Here is a 27,983-nt window from a genome sequence, read left to right as displayed (position 1 = left end):
TTGCAAGATGTTATGCCCAGCCTCTGCTCTGCCAGGCCATGATAAAACTTCCCCTCAGAACTTTAAATCTGAAATTCCCCCCCTCCCCATAAGCTACTTTGGTTTGGTGTTTTGTCCCAGCAGTAAGAAGATAATTGCTATTTAAAAAAAAAAGTTCGGGCTGGAGAGATGGCTTAGTGGTTAAGCGCTTGCCTGTGAAGCCTAAGGACCCCAGTTCGAGGCTCAGTTCCCCAGGTCCCACGTTAGCCAGATGCATAAGGGAGCGCACGCGTCTGGAGTTCGTTTGCAGAGGCTGGAAGCCCTGGCGTGCCCATTCTCTCTCTCTCCCTCTGTCTTTCTCTCTGTGTCTGTCGCTCTCAAATAAATAAATAAATTAATTAATTAAAAAAAAAAGTGGTGCCACTTCTGCAATGAAACTGACTGTGTGGTTTTTCATCTTCTGGAACTGATTTGTACAAAGAATTATGGAAGAATTTAGAGCACTGGACTACAGAAGCAGAGCTGGATGGACCATTCTGGTAAATCTGGACAGACAAGGAGGCAGAAAGTAGCACACACTGTGAAGGCTTGAGATGGGGCGGGGGGGGGGGGGCCTTTGTTGGGAACTGCTAAAGCAGGTCAGGTGATATCCTGGCTGCATTCTGCCCATGTTCTGAGAATCTGAGCAAAGTCAAATTAAAAATAATGAACTATTGTGCCTGGTAGAGGGGAAAAAAAAAAAAAAGATCAAGGGCTAGAGAGATGGCTTAGTAGCTAAGGCACTTGCCTGAAAAGTCTAAGTACCTAGGTTCGATTCCCCAGTACCCACGTAAGCCAGATGCACAAAGTGGCACATGCATCTGAAATTCATTTGCGATGGCTAGTGGCCCTGGCGTGCCCATTCTCGCTCTTGCCTTCTCTCTCCCTCTCAAATAAATAAATGAATAAATTATGTTTTGAAAAGATCAAAATGTTATGAAAATACAAAGTTTAGCACAAAAAGAAGTTTGGGGTCAGATATTTATTTGCAAAGCCTGCTAGTCCAGGTTTGATTCCCCAGTAACCGTGTAAAGACAGATGCACAGTGTGGTACATATGTCTATAGTCTGGTAGCAGAATTAAGAGACTCTTACATGCCTACACTTCTTCCCCCCCCCCCCAATATATATGTATATACATACATATCTATACCATGGAAAGGGAAAGGGGCTGGGAATAGAAAGAAGGGAAAGAGATAGGGGGAAAGAAGGGAAGGAGAAAGGAAAGGAGGGAGGGAAGGAAGGAAGGTTGGTTGGTCAGCTGGGTTGGGCCAGAGACTGCAGCCTAGTCCAGCTGCAGTGGTTAAGAGATGACCACCATTGAGAATGGGCCGGCCGTTCTGCACTGGGACAACAGGAAGAATGCTGACTTTTTTCAAAGGCAGGGGCCTGGAGGAACAATGCTGAAGGAGTGTCCTGCTCCTCAAAGTTGGCCTTATTCCCCCGCTGCATTGACGAATTTTGGCATCCTTGCCTACCTAGAACTGGCTTGAGAAGTGTGACAAGTGCAGGAAATAGGGTGGTAGAGTACAACCACAAACTCTAGGAAGCGGGGTTGCCATCCCTTCATGGAAGCCCTCTGAGGCCATTGTAGAGACATGAAGATGAACTGTGGGTTGCAATGGAGACCCCAGGATTTTGGAGACACAAGGGCTATGGAAAGCTGCTGTTCTGGCTTGAGTGGATCTGTTCAGAAAGCAAACAGCCAAGGCTGAAGGAGCGGCATCAGGAGCCCAGAGATTTTGCTGGGGGTCCAGATGCCAGACACGGGGCTGCAGGATTTGATAATTGTTCTGGTTGCTTTCAAACCTGTGTGGGTTCAATCTTTCCTTGCTATGCCCAACTCTTCCCTTTTGTCATGGAAACATTCACTGTATGCCATTATGTGTTAGAAGTATTTGAGTTGTGTTCTGTCATGGAAACATTTACTGTATACCACGTGTTACAAGTGCTTAAATTGTGTTTTGATTTTATGGGACTCATAGTTAAGAGACTGTCTTTTTTTTTCCTTTAAGAAAAAAATAAGTGGATACTTTGATGGCTTTTATTGTATTCAGAATTACACAGCCATCCTCTTTATCTGGAACATTCCATCAGCCAAAAAGATAAGCCCCCCCCCACTAGCAGTCAGTTACCCCATTCCTTCCCCAGCCCCTGGCACCCACAAACTCACTTCCTGTCTAAGGACTGTCTTGAATCTCAGGTGAGACATGGGGCTTTGGACTTCTGAATGGTGTTGGGAATGGCCGAGACTATGGGAACTTTTAAAGTTAGACTGAATGCATTTTGCATCATGAAATGGTTGTGTGAGTCTATGGGGTCCAGGAGCAGATGTGGTAATTTGAATATGAAATGCCCCCCCTAGCCTGATGTGTTTGTGATTACAACTCATATTCAATCCCCAGCCAACGGCAATCTGGGAGGCAGGTGTTGGAGGAGGTGTGTCACTTGGGGTGTTGTCACTCCTGCTGCTGCTTCCCAGCTGCTGTGGCAGGGTGCGATGCCCAGCCTCTGCTCTGCTGTGCCATGATGAAGCTCCCCTTTTTAAGACTTTTATTTTAAGACTTTAGGCCTGAAATAAAGCTTTTCTCCCATAAGCTGCTCCTATGAGGCACTCTGTCATAGTGGTGATACGGTAACCACGACAGGAGGGAACAGCAGACCGTGGAAAGATGTGCTGAGGAGCATGCGGGAGAGCAGGCAGGTACAGGGGAGGCCATCAGAAGACCCTGGGATCCTGGTGACAAGTACAGGAAGCCCTGGACAGTCATGAAACCCAAGGTTAGAGCCTGCCCAGCCTCCAGCTCAGTCCAGGGTTCACCCGGCCCCCTGCAGAGCTATGCAACACCACCACCAGAGGGGCGAGGAGGCAGTTTACACCACTGACTGTACAGGAAGATCGCAGCTGTGGGGCTTAACGAGCAGCTGGTAGGCTGGGGTGCAGCTCAGAGGTTCAGCATAGGGTCCTGAAGTCCACCCAGCACTACAGAAAAGGAAAGAGTAAAGCAAGGCGGTGGTACCTCGGAGTCCTCACTGAAGTCTTCCGTGACCGCAGAGGAAGAGGCCTGCCGAGGGAGTTTGGTCTCGTATGCCATGACGCTCCATCTGCATAAGCATAAGACCCACTCAGCTCCAGGCTGCCCACCAGCACCAGGGACCCAGCCCCCAGAAGAGAACGCACACCACCCCAGTTTCATGGCCTAATGCCTTAATCATAGCACTTTTCTGGTTTCTTTTTCTGTTTTTGTTTTTGTCTGGGGGAGGGGCACGGGGTTGGAGACAGTATTCAGGCCTCAAACTCACTACACAGCTGAGACTGCCCTGATCCTCCTACCTCAGCTCCCCGAGAGCATGGAAATGTTTTCTGAAAACAGCTGCCCTTGTCAGCAGGTATAGTTTCTGTAGAAAACATTTAACCCTTTCCAAGAGCTGCACACTACCCAGACAGCTGCCAGTGTGCTCAGAGGGCCAAGCATGTTACCAGGCAGCAAGGCTCATGGGCCTCTTCACCAAGGCCTCAAGTGGGGGCACTTCAAAATCACCTTTGCAATTAGCTCCTGGGTCCTGAGCACTGAGGAGCACTTTCAACTGCAAAGCCTGCAGGGAAAGGCTGTCTAGCTAGCTCAGAACAGGGAGCACCTACTTAAAGAGGCCCGGGAGTCTGTGCTCTAGATGACCGGGTAACTGCCCAAACCCCTTCTTGGAACAGAAGGCAGGGAGCTGGAATTGCTCAAGCACGCCACAAGGAGGGCTTTGTAGGTGGTCACTGGACCCTGAGCCAAGATGACAGAATATAGTCACCTCTGCAACCCTTACAAATGGCAGCTGTGGCATCAGAAAAGGGCCTGGCAGCTCTAGGGCATACATCCTAACCTGCTTCATTTATGTTATCCTTTCAGTCTGTTCAAAACCATCAGAAAAGGAAATGCACACTGAAGTCCAACTTCCACAAGTCACAGGCCCACATCAGGAGCTGTGGTCATGGTGGCCCGCTTCTCAGCCCATCTGGGCTCTGGCCCTGGATACCCTACTCACCTGTCCAGCATCTTAGTGCTGGCCCTCTCCAGCTTTGCCAAGATCTGAGGGAGCTGAGTATCATCATCACAGGCCGAGCCCCAGCCAAGCACGCGGGCCAGGTCATTCCCTGTCCCTAAGGGCAGCACTCCCAGCTGACACTGATCAAAAACAGTGGAAAAGACATGTACTGAGACAATTTGGAACAAGAGCCAGCTCCCACTCAGCACCCTCCCATGACCTCCAGCAATAGCCACATTAAGCATAGAAGAGACCTGATCTGTAGTATGCAGCCTACCTTCTCTGCAGAGCCCATGAGAGTAAAGATGGTCTCTGGGATGGACAGCACAAAACAGAATCACCAGGTCTCCCTCTCATTCTTTTGTCCTGAAGGACAAGTCTGTACCTCCCAACCTGTCTCTCCATTCATTCACCATGGTACCTTACTCACCAAAACCTGTCACTATGTGGTGGTTTGATTCAGGTGTCCCCCATAAACTTAGGTGTTCTGAATGCTAGGTTCTCAGCTGATGGATATTTGGGAATTAATGCCTCCTGGAGGGAGTGTATTGTTGGGGGTGGGCTTATGGGCTTTATAGCCAGTTTCCCCATCCCAGTGTTTGGCACACCCTCCTGTTGCTGTGGTCCATCTTCTGTTGGCCAGGGGGTGATGTCCACCCTCTGCTCATGCCATCGTTTTCCCCTGCCATCGTGGAGCTTCCCCTCGAGCCTGTAAGCCAAATAAACCTCTTTTTCCCAGAAGCTGCTCTTGGTTGGGTGATTTCTACCAGCAATGCAACCCAGACTGCAACACACTACATCATTCCACTGCCTTCCTGGTACTGTATAAACCCATGCTAGAACCACCCAGTGTGGACATGCCAGGTCCCATCCACCTGTGTCCCCCAAAACCTCACCCTGACACCCAACATGCCACTGAGAGCTCTCATCATAGCTCCTCCATGCCAGTTCATGCTGGTGCCCCTAGAGGCTGGCTGCCCAAGCTGTCCTGCTGTTGACCCTAAAGACTCTGCGACCACCCAGTGTCTCAAAGCCTGAAGGACAGCTTAGAAGAGGAGGAGCCTATAGATACTGAGACCAGAACCACAGCCCGTCCTTCCTAAATATGTGCCACACAGCACACACAGTGCCTGCACTCAAGGAACATGGCCCACAAGAACAGCAGCACAAGAGGTCCCACTTGGCCAAAAGCTCAGTGTGACAGCATAGGATGAGTGAGGGACAGCAGACAGAGTCGGGACAGGATGAGTGAGGACAGCAGACAGAGGTGGGACGGGATGAGTGAGGGACATCAGACAGAGGGGGGACAGGATGAGTGAGGGACAGCAGACAGAGTCGGGACAGGATGAGTGAGGACAGCAGACAGAGTCGGGACAGGACGAGTGAGGACAGCAGACAGAGGTGGGACAGGATGAGTGAGGGACAGCAGACAGAGGCGGCACAGGATGAGTGAGGACAGCAGACAGAGTCAGGACAGGATGAGTGAGGACAGCAGACAGAGGCGGGACAGGATGAGTGAGGACAGCAGACAGAGGCGGGACAGGATGAGTGAGGACAGCAGACAGAGGCGGGACAGGATGAGTGAGGACAGCAGACAGAGTCGGGACAGGATGAGTGAGGACAGCAGACAGAGGTGGGACAGGATGAGTGAGGACAGCAGACAGAGGTGGGACAGGATGAGTGAGGGACAGCAGACAGAGTCGGGACAGGATGAGTGAGGGACAGCAGACAGAGTCGGGACAGGATGAGTGAGGGACAGCAGACAGAGTCGGGACAGGATGAGTGAGGACAGCAGACAGAGTCGGGACAGGATGAGCGAGGGACAGCAGACAGGGACAGCAGACAGAGTCGGGACAGGATGAGTGATGGACAGCAGACAGAGTCGGGACAGGATGAGTGAGGACAGCAGACAGAGTCGGGACAGGATGAGTGAGGACAGCAGACAGAGTCGGGACAGGATGAGTGAGGACAGCAGACAGAGTCGGGACAGGATGAGTGAGGACAGCAGACAGAGTCGGGACAGGATGAGTGAGGACAGCAGACAGAGGTGGCACAGGATGAGTGAGGGACAGCAGACAGAGTCGGGACAGGATGAGTGAGGACAGCAGACAGAGGCGGGACAGGATGAGTGAGGGACAGCAGACAGAGTCGGGACAGGATGAGTGAGGGACAGCAGACAGAGGCGGGACAGGATGAGTGAGGACAGCAGACAGAGTCGGGACAGGATGAGTGAGGGACATCAGACAGAGTCAAGACAGGATGAGTGAGGACAGCAGACAGAGTCGGGACAGGATGAGTGAGGACAGCAGACAGAGGCGGGACCGGATGAGTGAGGACAGCAGACAGAGTCGGGACAGGACGAGTGAGGACAGCAGACAGAGGCGGGACAGGATGAGTGAGGACAGCAGACAGAGTCGGGACAGGACGAGTGAGGAGAGCAGACAGAGGCCGGACAGCACAGGGAAGAGGAAGGCTGAGAAGCAGAGATTGAAGTAGCACACAGGGTTCTCGCGAGCTGTGCTGCCCGGTGGACTTTCCCTAACAGAGGCTGAGGTGAGACACTGCACAGCTCCAGAAGTGGGGTGGCTCTCACCCACACACAGGTGGACCAGTCCTGGAGCCCAAAGGATGAGGACCACACAATGGGAAATAGTTGTCAGAGATCTGCTTGGTCCCTGGATGTATGGTGTCTTAGGATCCCAAGTAAAGACATCCAAACAGGGAGGGAGGGCTGGAGAGCCTTAGCCCTTAGTCCCTTAGAGAGCCCCTGGCATGTCCTCATGGTGGACCCAGCAGCACATTGCCACAAAGCCTGCCGGTCAATGAGCTTTCCCCTGGGAGACTGAGAAGGATGAAGAGAGGCCTCATCACACTCTGACCACACAGCATGTATGAGGAGCCAGGAGATTTAAGACAAAAACAACAACAACAAAAAACCACCACCCACAGGCACAGGGAAGCCAAGAGGATGGGAGAGAGCCAGTGAACTGAGTACCACCAAGAAGCCACAGAAGACATGTGTTCACAGAACGTGGCTGCATGGGTAGAAAGAAAGCACTCCTCTAGCAACAGCAACTTGCCAAGAACCATAAAATCAACCAAACTGATTAGAGTACTATGACCCCATCACTAGGAGGCAATGCTTCTCTTCTGTGAGCAATTGGTGGGATGCAGGGCCATGGGCATTCCTGAACCACGACACACAGCCCATGGTAAGGACCACTGTGTGAGTGGGGCTGGACAGGAAACAAAATCAGTGAAGGTCTGCTCAAGTCACAGATGACATACTACGTGACATATAGATAAACATTTTCATAATCTTGGCATATGGGCAGTAGTCTCACTAAGACAAGACTGGCAAACATGAAAAAGGCCCCAAAATAGAATGTTGACGACAAACTGGTAAGCTAGAACAACCTTTACTGACAGACAAGCAGTCAGCATGGCAATCTTTAGACATCAACTTTTTAAGTGAATTTCTCAATAGAAAATGAGGCAAAAAAAAAAAAAAAAAAAAAAAGCAGGTGATTCACTTAAATATCACAGTCAGTGAAGGCAAAGTTGACTGCAGCAGTACTTAAATAAAAATGTGACTTTGTTGACTTACCTGGGCAAAACTAAAAAGACGAGCCACAAGGCAAGGACAGCTGTCTGTCACTAGCTAGGGAAAGAGAATGGAGCACTCCTAGTGGAGGGCAGTCTGGTACTACCCAGCAATGATTACACATGGAGCTCCCAAAAAGCCCAAACACTTAAGCATATAGGGTTTCTCCAGGGTTGTCTCTAAGATCTCCTTCTAGTCCCCACTGGGGAGGAGCACTAGCCTGGGCCCCTGGCTCTGTCCCACAGAAGGAAGTGTCACACAGAGTCCTGTCCAAGGAGCAGGGCTCACAGTGCCCAGTGTACTAACTGCAGCGCGTCACACAGCAACAGAGGAGCAGTGCAGCCACGCAGGCCTCTGCCTGTCTGCTTGCTTTGCCCTCAGCCCTCCCACTCCACCCACCAGGGACCTGCACCCATCCTCGGGGTGAATTCATACTGTCTGGTTGCCTTCCCCTTGATTTGAGCCAACTCTGTGGCTCTAAACATTTCTTAAGCAACCTCTCTATATAGTCGATGAGCTAAGTCTGATCACTTTGGGGGTGGACTTGCTGTACCCCTCTGTGGGCTGCCTGGCCACTCACCACCCCAAAACAGCAGCAGAAGAGGCCACATTCACCCAGGCACAGCCAGACGTGCTAGAAGCCCTGTTTGCCAAGACCAGGTACCCCAGTATCTTCATGAAGAAGGTGGTGGCACTGAAAACCAACTAGTCTGAGTCCAGAGTGCACAAGAAGAAAGAGAACAGGTGATTTCCTCAAAGTCATGCCTAATGTGGCAACAGAAGCCAGTATGTAGGTGGCCAGTGCTTTTATCAAATGAAGTTAACACAGTTAAGAACAAAGTTGAGAGATCATGCCATGACGGCGGTGGCAGGCAGCGCCACTGGCTGGCTCTCAGAGCAGCAAGTTATGGGAGCGTGCTGGGGAAGCACGCCAAGGGCAAGTAGCACAGGATCCTGCAAGAGACAAAAGTCACCAGCCAGGCAAGACGCAGATGCACACACATCAGTGCAGTAGTGGCTCACAGACTGTGAGGGCGATCAACTGCTCCCTGCTTGGATACAAGACTTGCTCAGTGGGAAGGAGTCACACATGGCACTGAGAACCAAGTCAGAAGCCTATAATAGCTTAGAAGGTCATCAACCCTACAGGGAAGCTTCCACTGTTCTCTAGCTAAAAGAAGAGGTTAGCTTGCCAAAACGTCTTCTACATGTCTGTCTATCCCCTTTGATCCATGCTACTCTCACTTTTGGATACAGAATCTGCTTTTTACATCTGGCAACAAATAATGGAGAGACCCTGACTCATCAGTAGGACAAGTAAAGAAAGCCAGCTGCCTAGGATGAGATGAGTCATCTCTATCACATCTGTCAGGGCCCTGGGGAACATGGGAGAGAAAGTGGTGAATTAAAGATGAGTGCTGCTCATATGGAGATGGTGGCAGATACTGAGGAGACTCAGAATTCACCAAAGCGGAAAATCAGAGGCTACTGAGAACTCAACACTAACAGAAACTTAGAACTTGCTATCCCAGGCTCAGGGAACATTGCAAAAGAGGAGGAGGAAAGAATGTACAGGCCACAAGATGGGAAGGTGTACAGAGGCAATGTTCCTACCAGAGACTGACTGGAGCATTCATAACCCACAGAGATCACCAATAACTCCACTGAGGTGAGCCCTCAGCAGAATGGGGGTGGGGGAGAGAGAACATAAGAGTAAAATCAGATAAGACTATGACTACCGGGCTATGTTCATACAGTAAAGATCTCAATTAAAAAAAAAAAAAGTCTAGTGCCTCACACTGTTCTCATTTTGATGAGAAGTCTGAAAGATGGCTATAACGATGCACATATTGTCTGGGGGTGAAACTGACTGAACACAGTAAACAATTAAGATAAGCTAATTTTATTTTATTTAGAAGGTAAAGAATATCTGTCCTTTCTCTCAAGCCAGAGGCAGCCAACAATTTAGTCGTATCACCTCACAGTGAAGATCTGGGTCCCAGAGGAACTACAACCATTGCAAACCCACCTGGGCCCTGGCACATGGTACTGTTTGCAGCCTCCTTTACTACATGAATGTCCCACTTATCCATCATGGCCAAGCCCCACTGCCACATTGCCACTGGGCTCCCTTGCTAGAGGCCTCAGCCCCAATCCTGTGCAGCTTCTGGAATCCAAGCTGGCATCTAACAGGAGCCAATACCTCACAGCAATTCTGACCTCAGTTCCCTGCCCAAGGTTGGGCTCCCTCTGGTCCACGTACCTGTTTGTGAAGGTTGAGGCTATCAATTTCAGAGAGGACCCAGCCAACACTGCCATCCCCGCCACAAACCAGAATCCGGAAGGTGTCAAACTTCTGGAATAATCGGAGGCTGCAGAGAAAAGAAGTCAGTGAAATGAGTGTCCTCGCTAGGATGAGCAATAGGCTTATCAATACTGGGCTGAGGGGACCCTGTACCCCAAGACAAGTCCAGGTCCAACAGGCTCTGCTGGGTAGTATGAGCGGTCCCTCAGCCTGCTTTGTTGATGTGGATGGCAGCAGCCTCCACCCCCAGCCCAGGCCACGGTCTAGGCGGGCACAAGACAACAGTACACTCCACGTAGCACCAACACCAAGTCTCACTCACCAGCTCCTGCCAGCACTCATGGTATAGTCTTCCACAGCACGGTCAAGTGCATGAGCTCCACATGACCCCTGCCCAGCTTTCAGGCAGACCTCCTTGCACCCTTCTTCCCACAACACCCAGCTGGACTCAGTCAGCCTCCATCACTGCTCCCAGAGTCTCAGGGAACGTCCAAGGACATCATTCTAAGATAGTTTCACTATTAAAAGGCTGCCCAGTCCTCATTTTAAGGGGAGCCAAACTTCTCAGCCCTACTTTCTGCCCTAGTGCCTGTGGCTTCCCGGGCCTGGCCCAGTCCAACACACACAAGAGGAGGTGAAGACAGAGTGCGTTGTGGGCACACCGCTGTCCTCAGAGGCGAACACTGGCTCAACTAAGGCCCCTGTGTCTGGGATCCCAAAGAATCAGCACCCCATCCCCCTAAAGTGGCAGAAGGCCTACCATGAGATCCTAACTTTCCACACAGGTGCCTTCCCACCTGGGGGACCCTGCAAGCCTAGCCTCTCCTAGCTCCAGAGGAACACTCAGAACACAAGCTGAGCCACTAACTTAGATCTGCACTTGACTTCTGGGTGAGAGAAATGTCCACGCGTGCCCTTTACATGCTGACCAGCGAGAGCCCTGCTCTCCGGAGAGCGGTGGTAAGTTGCAGCCAGGACTCAGGAAGAGGACTGGGTAAGCTCAGATGCTTCTCAGAAATTTAAGTGAGTAAACCACTTCCAGTGACACCTCCACGGGGCTTCCTGTGCCACTCTCTGCTCACCCTGTACCTAGCCCTAGCTGCAATTGGTGGCGCCTTCTTTACAGGCACGACTAGCTTTCGCAGGTTCGTCCAGAGGTCCACTGGGCAGCCCTCCCACGGCACTGCAAATGCACAGCAGGGACTGCTGGCAGCACATCTGCTGACGCCTGAGCCTGAGGCCAGGGCGTGTGTGACACTGCACTAAAGTAAAGCCAGATCTTCATCAGCCTCAGGGTGAGCAGGCGCCCGCGTCCTCATCATCAGAAACGAGGTGCATGTGTGCAGGATTCCAGGAGGGCTGCCTCGGAACACTAAGCCAAGGGACCACATAGCCGTCCTCCAGCAGGCCATGCTGTGAGTGGGCAGTGTCAGCACAGGACACACTGAAGAGCCAGCCCTGAGGGTGATGGGCACCATGTGCCCTCATGGCATGCCTGTCAAGGATACACAGAAGCTGCCCGAGCTCACGTTACAGCAGGCCCCCGCCCCAAACGAGCCCGTCCTGGGCTCCTGCCAGAGCACACACTGGACAGACAGCAGGGGCTGCAAGCTTTCCATTACAGGTTCCTCAAACACTGATTCCTACCTTGAGCTAGTGCTTCCAAATCAGGAAGGAATTAGTACAAATGTTTAAAGTTACAAAACAAAGGTCTTTTCTAAACCCATGAAAAGAAAAAAGAAAAAAAAAGAAAGAACACACGCTGGGTCCCCAGGTAGCAGAAGAAAAGGCCCAGGGTCCTGGCCTGTCTCGCAGCACCGGCATGTATCACTGCTTATGCTCCAGAACGAAAGGCCGCTTGGGCCTTGCTGGAGAGAAGCTTCTTCCCGAGAACCAGGCAGCGATAACAGGGAGAGGCAGGTCTGTGAGCCACGTGCGGGGCCTACACGCAGAGACAGCATGCTGCACACTGGCAGCTGGAGTAGGTGTGTGCACGTTTGTGTGTGAGAGCGTGTGCACACTCACTGAAAGCAGGAAGGACACAAAGCGCTCCCAACTAGTGCCCAGCAAGTGGAATTTGGGGCTGGGCAATCCATGAAAGCCAACTTCTTTCCTATTTCTGTATCTTTGACCCTTTTAAAAACAAGCATGCCTCAAAACACCTAAAGTTCCAAGAATTATTTCTTGGCCTTCCTACCCAAGGTGTGGTCCTCCGTTCATGAGGTCAAAGACCTGGGCAGGGTTCAGCAGTTGCTTGAATCTTCTAAGGAACTTCACCCCCTGGTTGTCCCCACTTTTAGAGTTGACAAAGACCAACAAGGGGCTTGTGCAAGATGGGGGACAGGTGGCCTTCCAGAACCCTAGAAGTAAGAGAGGACAGAGTGAGACAAGACAAAACCCTTACAGACTGCTAAGGCAATGCTGTCAAGCGAATAAGCCACAGTGCACAGCGCAAGGGCCACACCCACATACGCACGCACCCACCGAGTCTCTGAGGGGTGAAGTGCTCCCACAGGGCCACTCCCCGGGTAGGGGAGGTTAAGCCCAGCCAAACCTCACCTCACATTTAACAAGGATTCTACAGTTCATCTGACTGCACTGTCTTCTCCTTTGCCAACCTGGCAGAACCCTTTCCTCTGAGCCATGAACCCCAGCAGCCTCTTCAATAGTACCTGCTAACGTGCTTCCCCATAGGCCAGCTAGGAGAAGAGAGTAGCTCTGGGCCAGCATGTCAGCTCCACAGACGGGGATGGCATGGCCCTACATCTCACGGCAGACTGAGAGACCTTAGCCCTGGTTTCCACTCAATAGCCAACTGGATCCATCAACCTTTCCAGTAAAGTTCTGGCCTCAAGTTGTGAGTCCAGCAGCAACTGCCAGGAAACCAATTACAACTTCCACCCATCCACAGCTGCAGCTGGTCCCTTGAGGACTATATTTCAAACCTCCAGAGCTGGTGATCATGTGGACACAGGTGGGGACAGCAAGTATGGGACACCTACCGTCAGAATCAATGCTGTTGAGTGCTGTAGGAGGAATGACAGACACCTTGCACAGTCCAAGTGGGCACTTGGTTACCAAGGACTCTTTGCATGATGTGTGAACCTGAAACCAAAATCCACATGGGGTCACTGGTCTCCTCACATACACCAAGTGCTCCCTAGCCCAGGAGCCAGTAAGCTGGCCACAGGACAGGCAGGTATGTGCTATTAGAGAAGGATGACTTAATGTCCCTAATACCATGCATCCTGACCTGGTACTTGAAAAGGTGGGACTTAAAGACTCACAGAGAGCCAGCACCAAAAGCCAGTCTCAGCCTCTGGCCCTTCATCATGGCTCCCCTTAACTTTCAGGGAAAGTCTCAGGGCACCTGGACAATGGACCTTCATGTAATGGCCTATACCTGGGCTTCCTCCTGGCCAGCCAGAAGCTCTTGCATGGTAGCTGTAGAAACCACAGCTGCCTATTGGCAAATCCAGCAGTAAACACCTTGGGGCCCCTCACCTGCTGCATCACGCCACAGGACAATGGCTGCACCAGGACACACATGAGAGGCCACAGCCACACTGTGGCTCCTCCTCCTTACACAAAGTTGGTGACCACTTTTATTTTGCAACTCTCTCAAGAGACCCTCAATAGTGTCCCTACCCTCACATCACAGAGAAGGCCCACAAACCTGCCCCAGTCTCCTGAGCTGCTGTATGGGGCACATGGGACACTGTTTAAAATGTTGGACAAAAGTCAAAGGAAAGAAACACTACAAAAATGTCAAGAAAAAGAATGACCAGGCACAAAGGAGAAAGTCCAGTCAAGGAACCATCTAACCCATAGGGTCTTCAAGCTAGGGAGCTTCTGGCATGGGCTTATGAGGGTTAGAAGAAAGGCAAGGCCCCCAGTGCATGCCCACATGTCCATGGACGGGCATAAGGATGGCCACTCTGGGCCCACTCACCATGGCCTTGCACCAGAGGCAACGCCAGTCCTGCAGGCGCAGCACACTCCCACAGGTCTTGTCACACACTGTGCACTTGGCACTCACAGGCAGGTTTCCTTCCAGCCACTGGTGGGGCATGGCGATCTGCGGACCAAGCGGGGAGACCCCAGAGTTCTAACCCAGGGCCACTCAGCAGAAGTTCTCTTTGTGAGCAACCAAGACATCCTCCCCACATAAGTCTTTCCCTGATGACAACATGCGACAGGGATGAAGGTGACCTACATGGTGTCACTCACCACAGGGCCTATGAAGGAGGAAGCACTCAGACTCACTGGGCTTGGGAAAGAGGTGGGAAGCACACTGAGCAGAGCCCCAGATACCAGGGGCTGGGACACCCGATCCCAGCATGAGCATCTCATATGAGATGCACGACATGAGGATGGTTGTGCAAGGTGACAACCCAGGCAGAATCCTCGTGCGTACCCCATCCTCATCTTCAATGATGTCCTTCCCGATCGAGGCCAGTGTGGTCCACTTGCAGTTGTTGGTTGCACGCACAGCACACCGTTTGTGAGCCTTCAACTTGCACACTGTGAGGAAAGGAACACAGGGCCCTACAAGTCTGATGCACGACGGGCACCTCCCCTGCGGGGCAGACAGCTGCTTAGCAAAGCTGGGAAAGGAACAAGAGACAGGAGCAACCAGGTGGCCACTGCACCACCACAACGGCCCGAGCCTGACAGCTGAGCAGAACGGGCAGCAGGAGGTCCAGGCGCGGGCAGCAGGTGGTGCCAGCCACTGCACGACAGCTTAGCTCTCTCCTTGGAGCAAAGACAGCAGCCGCAGAAGGCAGGGGACAACTTCTGTGTGTCACAGAATACTTCCCACAGTCTGCTTTCTCTTTAGATCTTGTATAGATCTTCTACCTTTTACAGAACTTTTCTTTTGGATTTTTTTTTTTTTTTTTGCTTCTCGCTCTAGCCCAGGCTGACCTGGAATTCACTATGTAGTCTCAGGGTGGCCTTGAACTCACGGGGATTCTCCCACCTCTGCCTCCCTAGTGCTGCGACTAAAGGCATGTGCCACCACGCCCGGCTCTTTTGGATATTTTTTATTTAAAATTTAAAAACTGTAAAACCATAGTCACGCTTGTGATCTGCCCAAGATAAGCAGCAGGCAGGAGCGGCAGCATGCAGTCCCTGCCTGGACCCTGTTCCCCACAGCCCGGGTTCCCCGCAGCACCCTCAACCCTGACCTTGCACAGCGTGAGGCATGTTTTAATCCCTGTATCCACGACACATGACACAGACAGGCTTGTCCTTGTTTCTCCTTAGTACCATCTACTCTCTTCCTCCCTCCACTTTGCTCATCACTGTACCAAGCGACATGTAAAGACACCTCTACAGATGCAGTCAGAAAGAACGGAGTGGTAGCAAACTATCTAGCCTCGAATGGCCTTGAGCATGGTGGTGGCTTAATCATGGTGACTGCGATCAGACTTCTGAGAGTTTATCAAGTAAAACCTGTGATCACCTTTCTCAAAAGCAAGACAAATACAGCTCTCGTACCTTCACAGGACAGCCCGTGGGACGTGACCCCAGACAGAGCCTCGCGACACACATTGCAGTAGGTGGGCCGTGCGTGGGAGCAGGCGTACCAGTTGTGCATCCCTGAGAAATGGTCCATGCTGTACTGAGTAGGCTGGAAGAACAGAGAGGTCAAAGGTAAGGTGTCCCTTTGATATTCTTAAATGCAGCAACTTAAACAGAATCACAGAGAATATTCCAGAGAGGAAGAGGAAGATTTGTGAAGGACAGGGTGAGCAACAGGCCTTAATTTCACAAGGTACATGCTGAGATCATGAGTTCCAGAACTCTGATCTGTGTAAGATACCTGGAAGGCAGGGCATGGGAGTGAGAGCAACACAGGCAACAACAGTACCCAGACAAGCTGTTTAACCCTTTAACCTCAAAATGCTCTCTGTTCTGGACAGTCTTGAGTGCTGCGATCCAATCTTCCATTTCTTTTCTGTTATCAGCACACAAGATGAGCTTCCTGCAGGGAGTGATGACCTAAAAGAAGAACACGCTCACTGTACCACAAAATGCAAGGCTGGTGGCAGAGACTCCTTCAAAACCTGCCTGCAGAGGTATGTATATGTATGTGTGCATATAGGTGTGCGGGGGAGGGGTGGGAAGGTGAGAAAGGGGGAAGGGGGAAGAGGAAAGAAATGGGAGAGGGGAGGGGTATGGTTAGGAAAGGAGAAGAGAGGAGAGGCAAGGAAGGGAAAGTCTGCTGCTCACAAAAGCCTTCAAATCAATGTTCAGCACTTGAATGGTATGGGGAAGTCTGGAATTAGCTACTACAGTCAGGGACTGAACAACTTAACTGGAGATGAGGTTTTCTACCTGATAATAACAAATGAAAATGATACCCAAGTGTACAGCTTCTGACAGGGGAGAGAAAAAAAGGCTTCACTTGGATTTCACAGAAGTTAGAAAGGGGACATGTTGCAGTTACTTTCTCATTTCTGGGACAAACACCCGACCAGAAGCAGCTTATGGAACCAAAAAGTTTATTTTCAGGCTTACAGATTCGGGGAAGTTCCATCAGGGCAGAAGAAGCTGGCTCATGTCCATGGATCCATAACAGAGAGAAACCAAAAGGCAGCAAGTGAACCGCCAGAGCTCCAGCTGCATCTCTCCACACACCTAGTAGGGCTGAATTACGGGCTCTGCCCCCCAGTGACACCCGCTGCAGACAAAACTTGCAAGTCAATCTTAATCAAAACCCCTGAGGCTATAGGGATCCAAACCACCTCAGGCAGTAAAGGAACACTAAGCTGCTGGGGTGGGCATGGCAATCTACTTTTCCCTGCTTGATGGGCACAGCACAAAAGATAGTAATCGAAACTGGGCACAGGGCTGGGAGGAAAGGGTTCTCAAGGTGTGAGAGGGTAACAGGTACAAACTTTGTTAGAGAAAACTTAACAAGGTTTATCAAAGTTTTCAAAGGCTGTAACTTCTTTTTTTTTATAACACTGCAAACTCCTAAGGGGCCCCAAAGTCAAATCTACAAAACAGGATGTGGGCAGAAGCCCGGTTTCTGCATCTCACCTCTGTCCTGGTCTCTGTGACAGTCTGAATGTATGCCCCTACCACTGACCCAGGTGTTTTAGTAAAGCTTGTAACTTGGGTCTCTGCCACCTGGCTGGAGGAGGTGTCACGGGGCAGATCCTGGGTTCCAGCCAACGGTGTGTTTGGGGGCGGATTTGAATTCCAGCCCAAAGGTGCGCAGAGGGGTTTGAGCTCTGCCCGGCTCCCTGTGGCTGGTGCCAGTTCCTGCTGCCGCTCTGGTGTTTGCTGCCGTTTGGTTCTCTCTGCTTGGATGGACGGAAGCAACGTCTTCTGCCATGGATGGAACCTCAGCTTAAAACAAACCCCGTCCTCCCATGAGCTGTGTCTGGCTTGGAGGTTCATCCCAGCAACATGAAACTGTCTTCTACAGTTCCCACAGGTAGCTTTTGAAAAGTATGGCTGTGAGTAGGCTGGAAGGAGCTGTGCTGAGTGCTGCAGCCTTTGGGGGAAGACAAGTCATCAGAGGTATTAAGCAACAGTGGACCATGCGAGCCTCAGTATTAGCCAGCCAGGCCGAGTTTGCCAACAAGTGCAATAGTGACATGTCTGTTATGAAGGAAACCAAGAGCTCTCTAATTGGACTGGAGGTCTACTCCATAGAAGGAAATAATGCATTCTACTTAAATCCTAATCTAAAGTCTATGGCTAGGAAGGTCATGAGCCCTAGGGGAATAACGACTGCTGTTGTCTGGCTAAATGTATATAGTATATGCCCATCAAACTACCCTCTTAGCAATTCTTAATGTTTCTACCTATGTATTAATGCTATTCTCATTTTTGGTTAGAGAAGCTTCTCTTTTCAGATGGTGGTGACCACAGGGAGGACTCAAAAGTTACCACAGGGCTGGAGAGATGGCTTAGCAGTTAAGGTGCTTGCCTGAAAAGCCCAAGGACTGATATTCAACCCTCCAGGTCCCACATAAGCCAGACAGTAACACAAGTGCACAAGGTCACACAGGTGCTACATGTGTCTGAAGTTCAACTGCAGTGGCTGGGTGCCCTGACACACCAATCCCCCCCCACACACACACACACATTAAGAAAAGGTTAGTCTGTTGGGCTTGCCTCAAAAAAAAAAAAAAAGTCACCATAGTGGTGAAAAGTAGTGACAGAGGAGTGCTCAGCACTGAGACATCTCTATCACCCCTTCCAAGGGTCCATTGTGGAGGAGGTGGCAGAAAGAATGTAAGAGCCAAAGGAAGAGTAGGATTCCTTACAATGCTCTTTTCTAGACACAACAGGGCCTTTATGTTCATGACCTCACAATGTCTGATACTACCTACACAAGACCTTCATAAATAGGAGAAGAGCCAAGCATGGTGGTGCACACATTTAATCCCAGCATTTGTGAGACAGAAGTAAGAGTATCACTGTGAGTTCAAGGCCAACCTGAAACTACAGAGCGAGTTCCAGGTCAACCTGAGCTAGTGAGATCAATGGAAGAAAAAAGAAAAAAGAGAAAAAGATGATGACATCAAAATAGAAGAGACTAATTGAAAAGGAGGAATTCACTCAAAGGAGGGTGGGTTTGAGGGAGGAAAGGAATTATCATTTACTGCCTATACTTATGAAAGTTGTCAATAAAGGTTTTGTTTTAAAGTATGATTTCAGCTAGGTAAGGTGGTGCATACCTTTAATCCTAGCACTTGGGAGTCTAAGGTAGAAGGATCACCATTGTGACTTTGTGACTTCGAGGCCAGCCTGGGGCTACCAGATCAGCCTAAACTAGAGACCCTGCCTCAAACTATAAAACTAAAAAAAGTTTTTAATAAATAAAGAGTATGGTTTCTATCCTTTCAGCTGTAAGTTACATGCCAACATATATATCCATATATATACATATGTGTTTTTATATATGTTTATATACATGGATATACTTATGGATATATAGATATATGCAACAAATCTATATATCCATAGTACCTCTTACATGTCAACACATCCCTCTTTTGAGTAAGAGCATACTGTGGAAATTTATTCAGCCTTTGCTTCTTCCCTTAGGTGCATGTCCCAGTCAGCAAGCCCACCGTCCCGGCTGCTGACCCACCTGACAGAAGTGGGCACTCCACTGCATGGAGGCACCAGCTAGCCAACCGGTGCCCTAGGTACTCGGGGCAATTTTGCAGTTCCAAACTCCCTCATAATTTTATATATTGCCACAGTGAATGAATCTTCCCTACATTTATAGTACATCCTTGGGATCAATTCCTAGAAGAGGAATTTCCCTGAGAAAGAGAACATGAACGTGCACTTGTGCTGGCTGCTGTCAATCCCCTCCTCAGGTGGTGCACCGTTTACACGCCCGCCCAGGGCTTCAAGAAGAGCTCTTCTGCGGGGCTTTACATCCAGTGGCTTTAACGTCTGGGTTTCCAGTCGTCTTCTCTCTTTCACTTACAAGGAAGACGCAGTTCAGGTACGTATGATTTAGATGGGTGGCTAGATGGTCATGGCTGCGGCGGAATCCGGAAGCAGTGCCTTCGCCGGAGACTGTGGATTATCACGGACAGGAATGATGGAACCAGGTCTCCAGAGCAGGTCGACCCAGGCTCCTATGTTTAGGGATATCCCCTACAGTGGGGACTCTGAAGGCCAGGCTAGACACAGGCACCGAACCGCCAAGAGCATCACACTGAAGACGGGAAGTGGGTGAGGAGCACCACAGGGGGCAGGGGCGTGAGGCAGCACGGAGGCCTCTCTCCCACGACTGACAACCACCATGGGCTAGCGGGGTATCTGTGTAGAGCTGGGGTTCCAAGGACGGAAGGGGGGAGGTTCCCACCCAAAGAGAACTCACACTGCAGAGACCCAGGAGACCATCTTGAACGCCTATCAGGATACAAGGACAGCAACACAAGGCCTAGGAGGGGCTGCAGGACTCAGCTGTGGTCAGGGTGGGCTACAAGAGCTGAGGACCACAGAGCTCGAGCCCGAGCTGAGTCCTACATGCACACTGTGCACTGTCTGTCCCCAAAGTCCAGCAGACATTCCTTGATAACGCTTTTCTCTGGGGCAGTCGTAGTACCTTCATCAGGACAAATAAGGTGAAAGGAAGCGTCGCTACCAGACACAGCGCTGCTCGCTCGGGACGGCACTGCAGCAGGACACTTACAGAGGAGTGGCAAGGCTTCTATGTCCCATGTCGGTTCTGCCTACTGCTTGCAGGACAACTTCTACAGAGGAATGGCCATTGTACTCCAGAACTCAGCTTAAGCTGGAGAGATAGGTCTCTGCTCTGCCCCCACCCCTCTGTCCTCCTATGATGAAAGCAGGGGTGACAGAATAGCTCCTGGCAGGTGTTAGGCCACCCGGGCAGTGGACAAGAGCCAAAACCTTTATGTTTAAGGCCACTGGTGAGTTGCCGGATCCATGACATCTTTCCCTCAGCCTGTGAATAGAGTGAGGGCTCAGTAATGTCAGACATCCAGGAGTCTGGCCAAGGCCTTTTGTCCTGGAACTTGTGCCTGCTCTGAGTGAAGAAGCCAAGACTGATGCTGAGTCCCACCACAACAATGACTGGCTGAAGGTGGCAGAATCTGCTTCTCTTGTGGAAAGGATGGCAGTGAGGGGACTAAATGGAATTCAATCTGCACACGACCAATATCACATTTCGGCGCCTGGATTTGAAACCCTCACTAGCGGTGTGATCTGTAGCTGGTCCTCTATGTCCTGTGTCTCTGCTTCCTCATCCAAAACCTGAGACTACTGATGGTACCACCACATCCTGGTGTCAGGGCCATACATCAGTGAGAGCTCACAAAGTGAAACAGTGCTGTGCACACAAGTCCCCCAGGGCCACTGTTAGCACTACTTAGGCCTGAAGTCCTCCTTCCATTCTTTTTTTTTTTTTCAAGGTAGGGTTCCACTCTAGCTCAAGCTGACCTGGAATTCACTGTGTAGTCTCAGGGTGGCCTCAAACTCACAGCGATCCAACTACCTCTGCCTCCCGAGTGCTGGGATTAAAGGTGTGCGCCACCACACCCAGCTTTCCTCCTTCCATTCCATCCATGTTACACAGCCAAGAGACAGTTTGTGTGAACATGGCATTCCTCAATGTCCTAGGACCAACAGGCAGCCCAATGCAATCCTGAAAACTCAACACAAGAGGGCGCGAAATAAACACCAAGTCAACACAGAAGAGGGCTGCCAGATAAAAACCAATTGCAGCCCGGTGTGGTGGCCCATGCCTTTAATCCCAGCACTGGGGAGGCAGAGGTAGGAGGATCGCCATGAGACAACATAGTTAGTTCCAGGCCAGCCTGGGCTAGAGTGAGATCCTACCTCAGGAGGGAAAAAAAAAAAACAGTTGCCCCCTTGTTTCCCTCCACTCATACCCTGCCACCTTTGAGATGGAATCCAATTTCTGAGCTGACAACAGACTGTGCTGGGTCAGCCATCTGCACCAACCCCTTATGCACTCTCTTGTCATTTCTTGTGCCCCATGGACAGCACCTAGCCCTGCCCCACAACCAGCCAGTGGGTACAGAATGGACAATAAGAACCCTTGGAGTCCTGCCTTTACCTCCCCAACTACTCCCCTCCTGCCAGTGCCGGCAACATCTGCCAGGGTGACCTCTCTGAGAGCTCCTGAGAAGGTCCTCTTGGAGCTCTTGGCTTGGAATGATGTGGGCAAAGAGGTCACAGGGGAGCAAACAGGACTTGGAGGGAGGAGGTTCTGGCTGTCACCCTGGCCACCAGGGCCAGAAGAAAACAGGTGCTGGGAGATACATTAAGGAATTCCAATACTGTCCTCTATTTGGACTGCAACCAACAGCATAACTACAAACAACCAAGAAGTGGGACAAAAATGCTAGATCCCCAATTCTAGCCTGACAAAAGAAGGACTTTGAGAGCCAAGAGAGGCTACCACCACCTACTGCTAAGCAAACGATATGCTCAGAAATGGCACCCAACACTACATCAAATTAAGATAAAAGTGGGGGGCTGGAGAGATGGTTTAGCAGTTCAGCGCTTGCCTATGAAGCCTAAGGACCCCGGTTCGAAGCTCGATTCCCCAGGACCCCTGTTAGCCAGATGCACAAGTGGGCGCACACATCTGGAGTTCGTATGCAGTGGCTGGAAGCCCTGGCGCTCCCATTCTCTCTCTCTCCTTCTGCCTCTTTCTCTCTCTGTCTGTCACTCTCAAATAAATAAAGAAAAAAAATTTTTTTTAATAAAAATAAAAAAATTTTTTAAAAAGATAAAAGCAAATTAAAGCAGGTTAGTGAGCCTTACGGGACAAATCAGTGGCATGCCAGGATTCATGACAGAACAAGCAGGCAGTGCCAAGGAACTGATTGGGCCACGTCATGTGAGCAGGAAGACAGGGCTCCTGGAAACCTAAACACTGTAGTGTGACAGCACCCTCGGCCCCTAGGGGTGGAAAGGTGACAGTACAGAGAAAGGAAAAGGAGTCAAATGGCAGATATAATCCCTATGGTATCCCCAAATGGGCCACAATTAGCAGGAGCAGATTATGTCCACCAGCTGACATCTCCCAAGAGTAAGAGAACTTTAAAAGCCGTCAGGAACAAGCAGTCAGACCTACCATATGAAAGCAGACATTTTGCTATTTCCCAAATGGCCAATGGAGTGCTTGACAGGTGCTCAGTTTTATTAGTCACCAGGGCAGGGAAACTTTGGCCTCCCTGTGATACATCACAGTACCTAGGATGAGGAGGGACAATCTGGTGTCACTACTTTGAAAACCAGCTGGACTTACATATACCCTGTGACTTGGCCTCTGTACCCACTCCCCGACAGCAGCGCGAGCACATGCGGTCCTCGGCAGGACGTGAGCGCTGCCGCAGCGCTGCATGGGCGGCCTCCAGCGGACAGCGCCTCGGCCGCACTGAAGGAGAGGCGCAGAGGACCGGCATGCTTGGGTGCTGAGGACTGCAAAGGACAGGGCGGGTGCCTGCTACTCAGCAACACTGTGGGAAGCCAACAATGCCAAGCCAGGGCCTCAAGAGCAGGGGCTCCCCAGCTTCCTTACGTGCTATAAATGCAAGAGAAGACAAGACAGACTAACCTACAGTTTTACACGTCAGTTGCTTCTTGAAGCTGCTTTTACAGAAGGGGCTTTGGGGGTTGCAATGTCCCCTAAGTCGGCGTCTGTCAAGCTGCATGCCCATATGTGTGTGCTAAGCCTCAGCTCTCTACTGATACAGAACTTAAATTCTCAAGAACATAAAGTGAACCACATAGACTCAAAAGAAAACTGCATAGCTGCCTACACTCTGCCCCTGGCATGTCCATTCTTCCTATCTGCCTCTCACAACAAATAAATTAATCAGGGCTGTAGAGATGGCTTAGCGGTTAAGGCACTAGCCTGCAAAGCCAAAGGATCCAATTTCTATCCCCCAGGACCCAGGTAAGCCAGATGCACAAGGAGGTGCATGTGTCCAGAGTTTGTTTGCAGCGGCTGGAGGCCCTGGCGCACCCATTCTATCTACCCCCCCTCTGTCAAATAAATAAAGTACATTTTAAAAATGTAATTAATTAATTTTTTAAAAAAGATCTGATTAGAAGCTGAGAGAAAGCTAGAAAAAGCCACACTGCATGCAGTTCAATGGGAGAAAGATAAATCACTAATGTAGATACTCAACAGTGGACACTGCAAGTTTTATACTTGGCCAGCCAGGCCAAATGAGCCAAAGGGTGCAATAGTGACATGTCTGTTATGGGGAAAACCAACTGCTCTATTTGGACTGAAGTCCCACTCCATGGGAGGGAATACATCCCTGATAGTGAAAACTTAAAACAGGTGTAGTCATGAGCCCTAAGGGTGTAACATCTGCTGCTATCTAGCTGAATGTACACACTATGCTCACCAAACTGCCCAGTAAGCACTTCTCTTAACGTTCACACCCATATATTAATGCTACTCTCACTTTTAGTTAGAGAAGCTTCTCTTTTCAGATGGCAGTGACCTTGGAATGACTCAGAAGGCACTATGGTGCGGAGAAGAAGTGACAGAGGAGTGATCAGCACTGAAACATCTCTATCACACCTTACAAGGCTCAGGGTCCATTGCGGAAGTGGTGGCAGAAAGAATGTAAGAGCCAAAGGAAGGGTAGGGCTCCCTACAATGCACTCTTCCACACACAAAATGGCCTGGATCTCCATGACCTCGCAGTGCCTGACACTACCTACACAAGACCATCATAATAGGAAGAAAAGATGATGACATCAAAATAAAAGAGAAACTGAGAGGGGGAAGGAGTATGATAAACAGTGGAGTTGCAAAGGGGAAAGTGAGAGGCAGAGGGAATTACCATGGTTTATTGTATATAATTACGGAAGTTGTCAATAAAAAAAAATTTTAACATCTGGTTAGAAAGCCCTGTGTGCAAGAGACAGCAGAAGACAGGTATCCATGAATGAACCTAAAAGGTTGCAGTTCTTTATTAAGTTGGAGTTAAAAATAGATCTTAACCTTGGGAAAAACGCTCACTATTACTCCTAAAAGAAACTGATTTTGTTTGTTTTTGTTTTTTTGAGGCAGGCTCTCACTCTATCCCAGGCTGACCTGGAACTCACTGTGTAGTCTCAGGCTGGCCTAGAACTCACAAGAGATCCTCCTACCTCAGACTCCTGAGTGCTGATATGAAAGGCATGCACCACCATGCCTGGCAGGGGGAGGGAAGGGGGAGAGGGAAGGAGGGAGAATATGGGCAAACTAGGGCCTGTGGCTGCTGCAAACAAACTCCCGATGCATGTGTATCTGGCTTTACATGGGTACTGAGGAATCTAACTCAGGTCATTAGGCTTTAGGGGCAAATGCCTTAACCACTGAGCATCTCTTCATCCAGAGATGCCTGTTTTAAATCCCTGATTCTCAGAGCTTGGAAATCTCACGGCATGATCTGGTTCTCAGACACTGGAGTGTGTCCACGGAGAACGCATGACGACTCTACGAGGCTTTAGTGGGAGCACTTCTATTAATCCATCTAAACTTTACCAGCAGGAGAAGTCACCACTGTCCATAAGAGGCCACTCACAGTGGCACTCACACAGACCAGAGACTGGATCATCCATACAACGACTGACACAAGCAGGCCGGGTACTGGCCACAGTAGTTACAATGCACGCATGTAACAGCCCCACACTAACACCAAGAGTGCAGAACCTCTGTGGCACACCCGTACGACACATCACGCGGTAACACAAGTGACAGGAACAGTATGGGTATAGAGGAAAAGGCCATACTAGTCGACCCTCCTGAAGTAACCCGAACAGCCCAGAAGCATCCGGTTTTCTGATGATTTCTGCACCATGTGCATTTACTGCCTACTCAAGACCTTCACTAAGAAACAGTCTGAGCTATAATAAATGCTAAAGCTCTGGAACAGGGTCTTTAAAGTTCTATTTGATTAAATGAGAACTTCTGCTTCCATCCTTGCATACAAAACACAAGATCTTCCAGGAGATAAGAGGGAGCGCCCAGCACAGCCCCTGCACCCATGCCCTCGACTGCAACACCAGCCCCAAGCTTCCTCACGAAGACACAGGGCGCTCACAGCACCAGCGCCCACTGCAGGCCCACGCGGGCGCCCCTCCACTGCACTCGAAGACGCACAAGCCAGTCAGAGTATCTGCCATGGTTCTGGAGGAACTAGCCAAGGAGATAATTACACCACAAGCGGTGATCTTGCAAGGGGCTGCAGTGGCTCAGGCCCATGTAGAGGGAAAGAGACATGCTGGAGACACACAGATGAGACTTCTGACCTGCAGAAGAAGGTGGGCTCTGGTTCACACACACTGTGGCTGATGGACAGCAAGGGTGTTGAAGACAGCATGGCTGACACAGGCCCTTGGAAGCTCAATCTACCCGCTACACTTTCTCCATGAAAGGAAGCCAAGTGGGGCTACTCAGACCCACAGCCAACGAGGCAGCAGTAGGCAGGACACCAGGCAGGCCAGCCTGACACTGGGCTTCTACTACCTGTCCACTGGACAGGAGGAAACTACAAAGTGCACCGCGATAGAGGAGCAGCAGGTGGAGAGCTGGCACTCACCTGGCGCTCTCCCGGATCACTGGGAACGGAGGAGTGAGCATCTCACCGCTCTCCCGGGCAGGGTGACTGGCCCAGGGTTGATGAACCCTCATGAAGTCATCAACCAGCGCCCCTCCCACTCTAACCAGTTTCCAAGAGTTCAAAACAAAAAGAAAAGAGATAAAATCTAAAACCCTTCAGGAAACAGCCATCCCAGCACTGAGGAGAGGCCCTGCCCCAGGCCATCCAAAGGCCACCCAGCATGGAGCAGGGGAGCACAGCGCAGGCATAGCAGGGCACTCAGCCTGGACTCTGAGCCGCTCTGCAGACCTCCAGGATCGAATCCAGCCAGCACCACACACCTTTGCTGGCTCCGGAGGACCACTGTAAACTGAGCGCTGGGAAGCACATGAGAGTCAGCACAGGCTGGAGGCCTCGGGCTCACAGGATGGCAGCGGTGGGTTCTCCTCACTGTCTGAACAATGCTTTGTGCACCTCAGACTGGGAGCTGAAGCTAGCGCCACCACACCACCAAGGGTGTCAGGGAAGGCCCCACCAAAGTCTCTTTCCAGCCAAAGGCCCAGGAAAGAGCCAGCCTGGCAAGACAATCCCCTAACAGGGGCCCAGAGCCTCTCTACTCCAGCCAACACACAGAATGTTCTAGCACAGGCTGTGTTGCAGTCAGGTGAGCATTGCTGGTAGAAATCACCCAAACAAGAGCAGCTCGTGGGGGAAAAAGAGGATTTTTGGTTTACAGGCTCAAGGGGAAGCTCCACAATGGCAGGGGGAAACAATGGCATGAGCAGAGGGTGGACATTACCCCCTGGCCAACATAAGGTGGACAACAGTAATAGGAGACTATGCCAAACACTGGCATGGAGAAACTGGCTATTACACCCATAAGCCTGCCCCCAACAATACACTGCCTCCAGGAAGTTTTAATTTCCAATTGCCATCACATGGGGAACAGAACACCTAAGTTTATGGAGAACACATGAATCAAACCACCACAGGCTGCTGCCCATATACCAGATGGTATCCAGAGAAGGCTGTCATCTCTAACTAACAAGCGCCCCCCCCCCCCACACACACACAAACAGACAAAAAAGGAAACGCCAGTGGCAAATAAGCACAAGGACAGACGTTCATACCATGAGCCACCCTGGCACGGAGGTGAGACAGCTCTGCACACCTCGCAAAGGGGCAAGAATAAACCAGCCCCACCGAAGGCTGCAGAGAAGGGGAGAAACAGACTTGTTACTGGTTAGGCCTAGCCTTTCTGAAGAAGTCTAACAGGCTCTAAATGCAAAATATGAAAGTAAAGTACAACCCAGAAATCACAGCTTTTATTCTAGAAAAATGAAACACACAGCCTTATTCACACTCACTAAAAACAACTCCGATGTCTTCCTCCCATGGGTAAGTCACACACCATGGTATACTCACACCACAGACTATAACTCACAATTAAAAGAAGCAATGACTGGGCTGGAGAGATGGCTTAGCAGTTAAGTGCTTTCCTGTGAAGCCTAAGGACCTCAGTTCGAGGCTCAATTCCCCAGGACCTACATTAGCCAGATGCTCACGGGGGCGCATGTGTCTGGAGTTCATTTGCAGTAGCTGGAGGCCCTGGCGCACCCATTCTCTCTATATATCTGCCTCGTTCTCTCTCTGTTGCTCTCAAATAAATAAGCAAAAATAATTTTAAAAAAGAAGCAATGACTGATACACAGACTAGGTCAGCCCTCAACAATATGCTCAGCCATCTCAGCTCAGAAAGAGCCAGTCCCGAAGGCTGAATGCTGCAGGTGTCCATTTGTACAGCATTCCTGAAGTGGTAACAACAGAGGCACGGAAAAGTGACTGGTGGCTATGGGAACTGTGGAGGGAAGGAGCGAGACGACGAGGAGAGGAGCCATGGAGACAGTGCCCGACGGGCCCCGTACTACAGCGGG

General features: G+C 50.5%; 1 protein-coding gene across 4 annotated transcripts in view; it reads right to left on the bottom strand.

The window, feature by feature from the left end:
• Dgkd (diacylglycerol kinase delta) overlaps window positions 1-27,983 on the bottom strand; it is a 102,906-nt gene that overhangs the window by 21,363 nt on the left and 53,560 nt on the right. For all 4 annotated transcript variants that reach the window (XM_045147125.1, XM_045147126.1, XM_045147127.1 and 1 more), the window contains exons 4-12: window positions 15,863-15,967; window positions 15,464-15,596; window positions 14,379-14,485; window positions 13,914-14,039; window positions 12,964-13,066; window positions 12,159-12,321; window positions 9,920-10,028; window positions 4,053-4,192; window positions 3,038-3,122 (exon numbers count right to left, since the gene is read on the bottom strand). In XM_045147125.1, coding sequence (XP_045003060.1) covers window positions 3,038-3,122; window positions 4,053-4,192; window positions 9,920-10,028; window positions 12,159-12,321; window positions 12,964-13,066; window positions 13,914-14,039; window positions 14,379-14,485; window positions 15,464-15,596; window positions 15,863-15,967 — 1,071 coding nt within the window. The remainder of the gene's footprint in view (window positions 1-3,037; window positions 3,123-4,052; window positions 4,193-9,919; window positions 10,029-12,158; window positions 12,322-12,963; window positions 13,067-13,913; window positions 14,040-14,378; window positions 14,486-15,463; window positions 15,597-15,862; window positions 15,968-27,983) is intronic.

This window comes from Jaculus jaculus, chromosome 4 (genome assembly GCF_020740685.1).
Source record: "Jaculus jaculus isolate mJacJac1 chromosome 4, mJacJac1.mat.Y.cur, whole genome shotgun sequence".
Taxonomy (NCBI): Eukaryota; Metazoa; Chordata; class Mammalia; order Rodentia; family Dipodidae; genus Jaculus; species Jaculus jaculus.
This window is presented reverse-complemented; position numbering and strand designations above follow the sequence as displayed.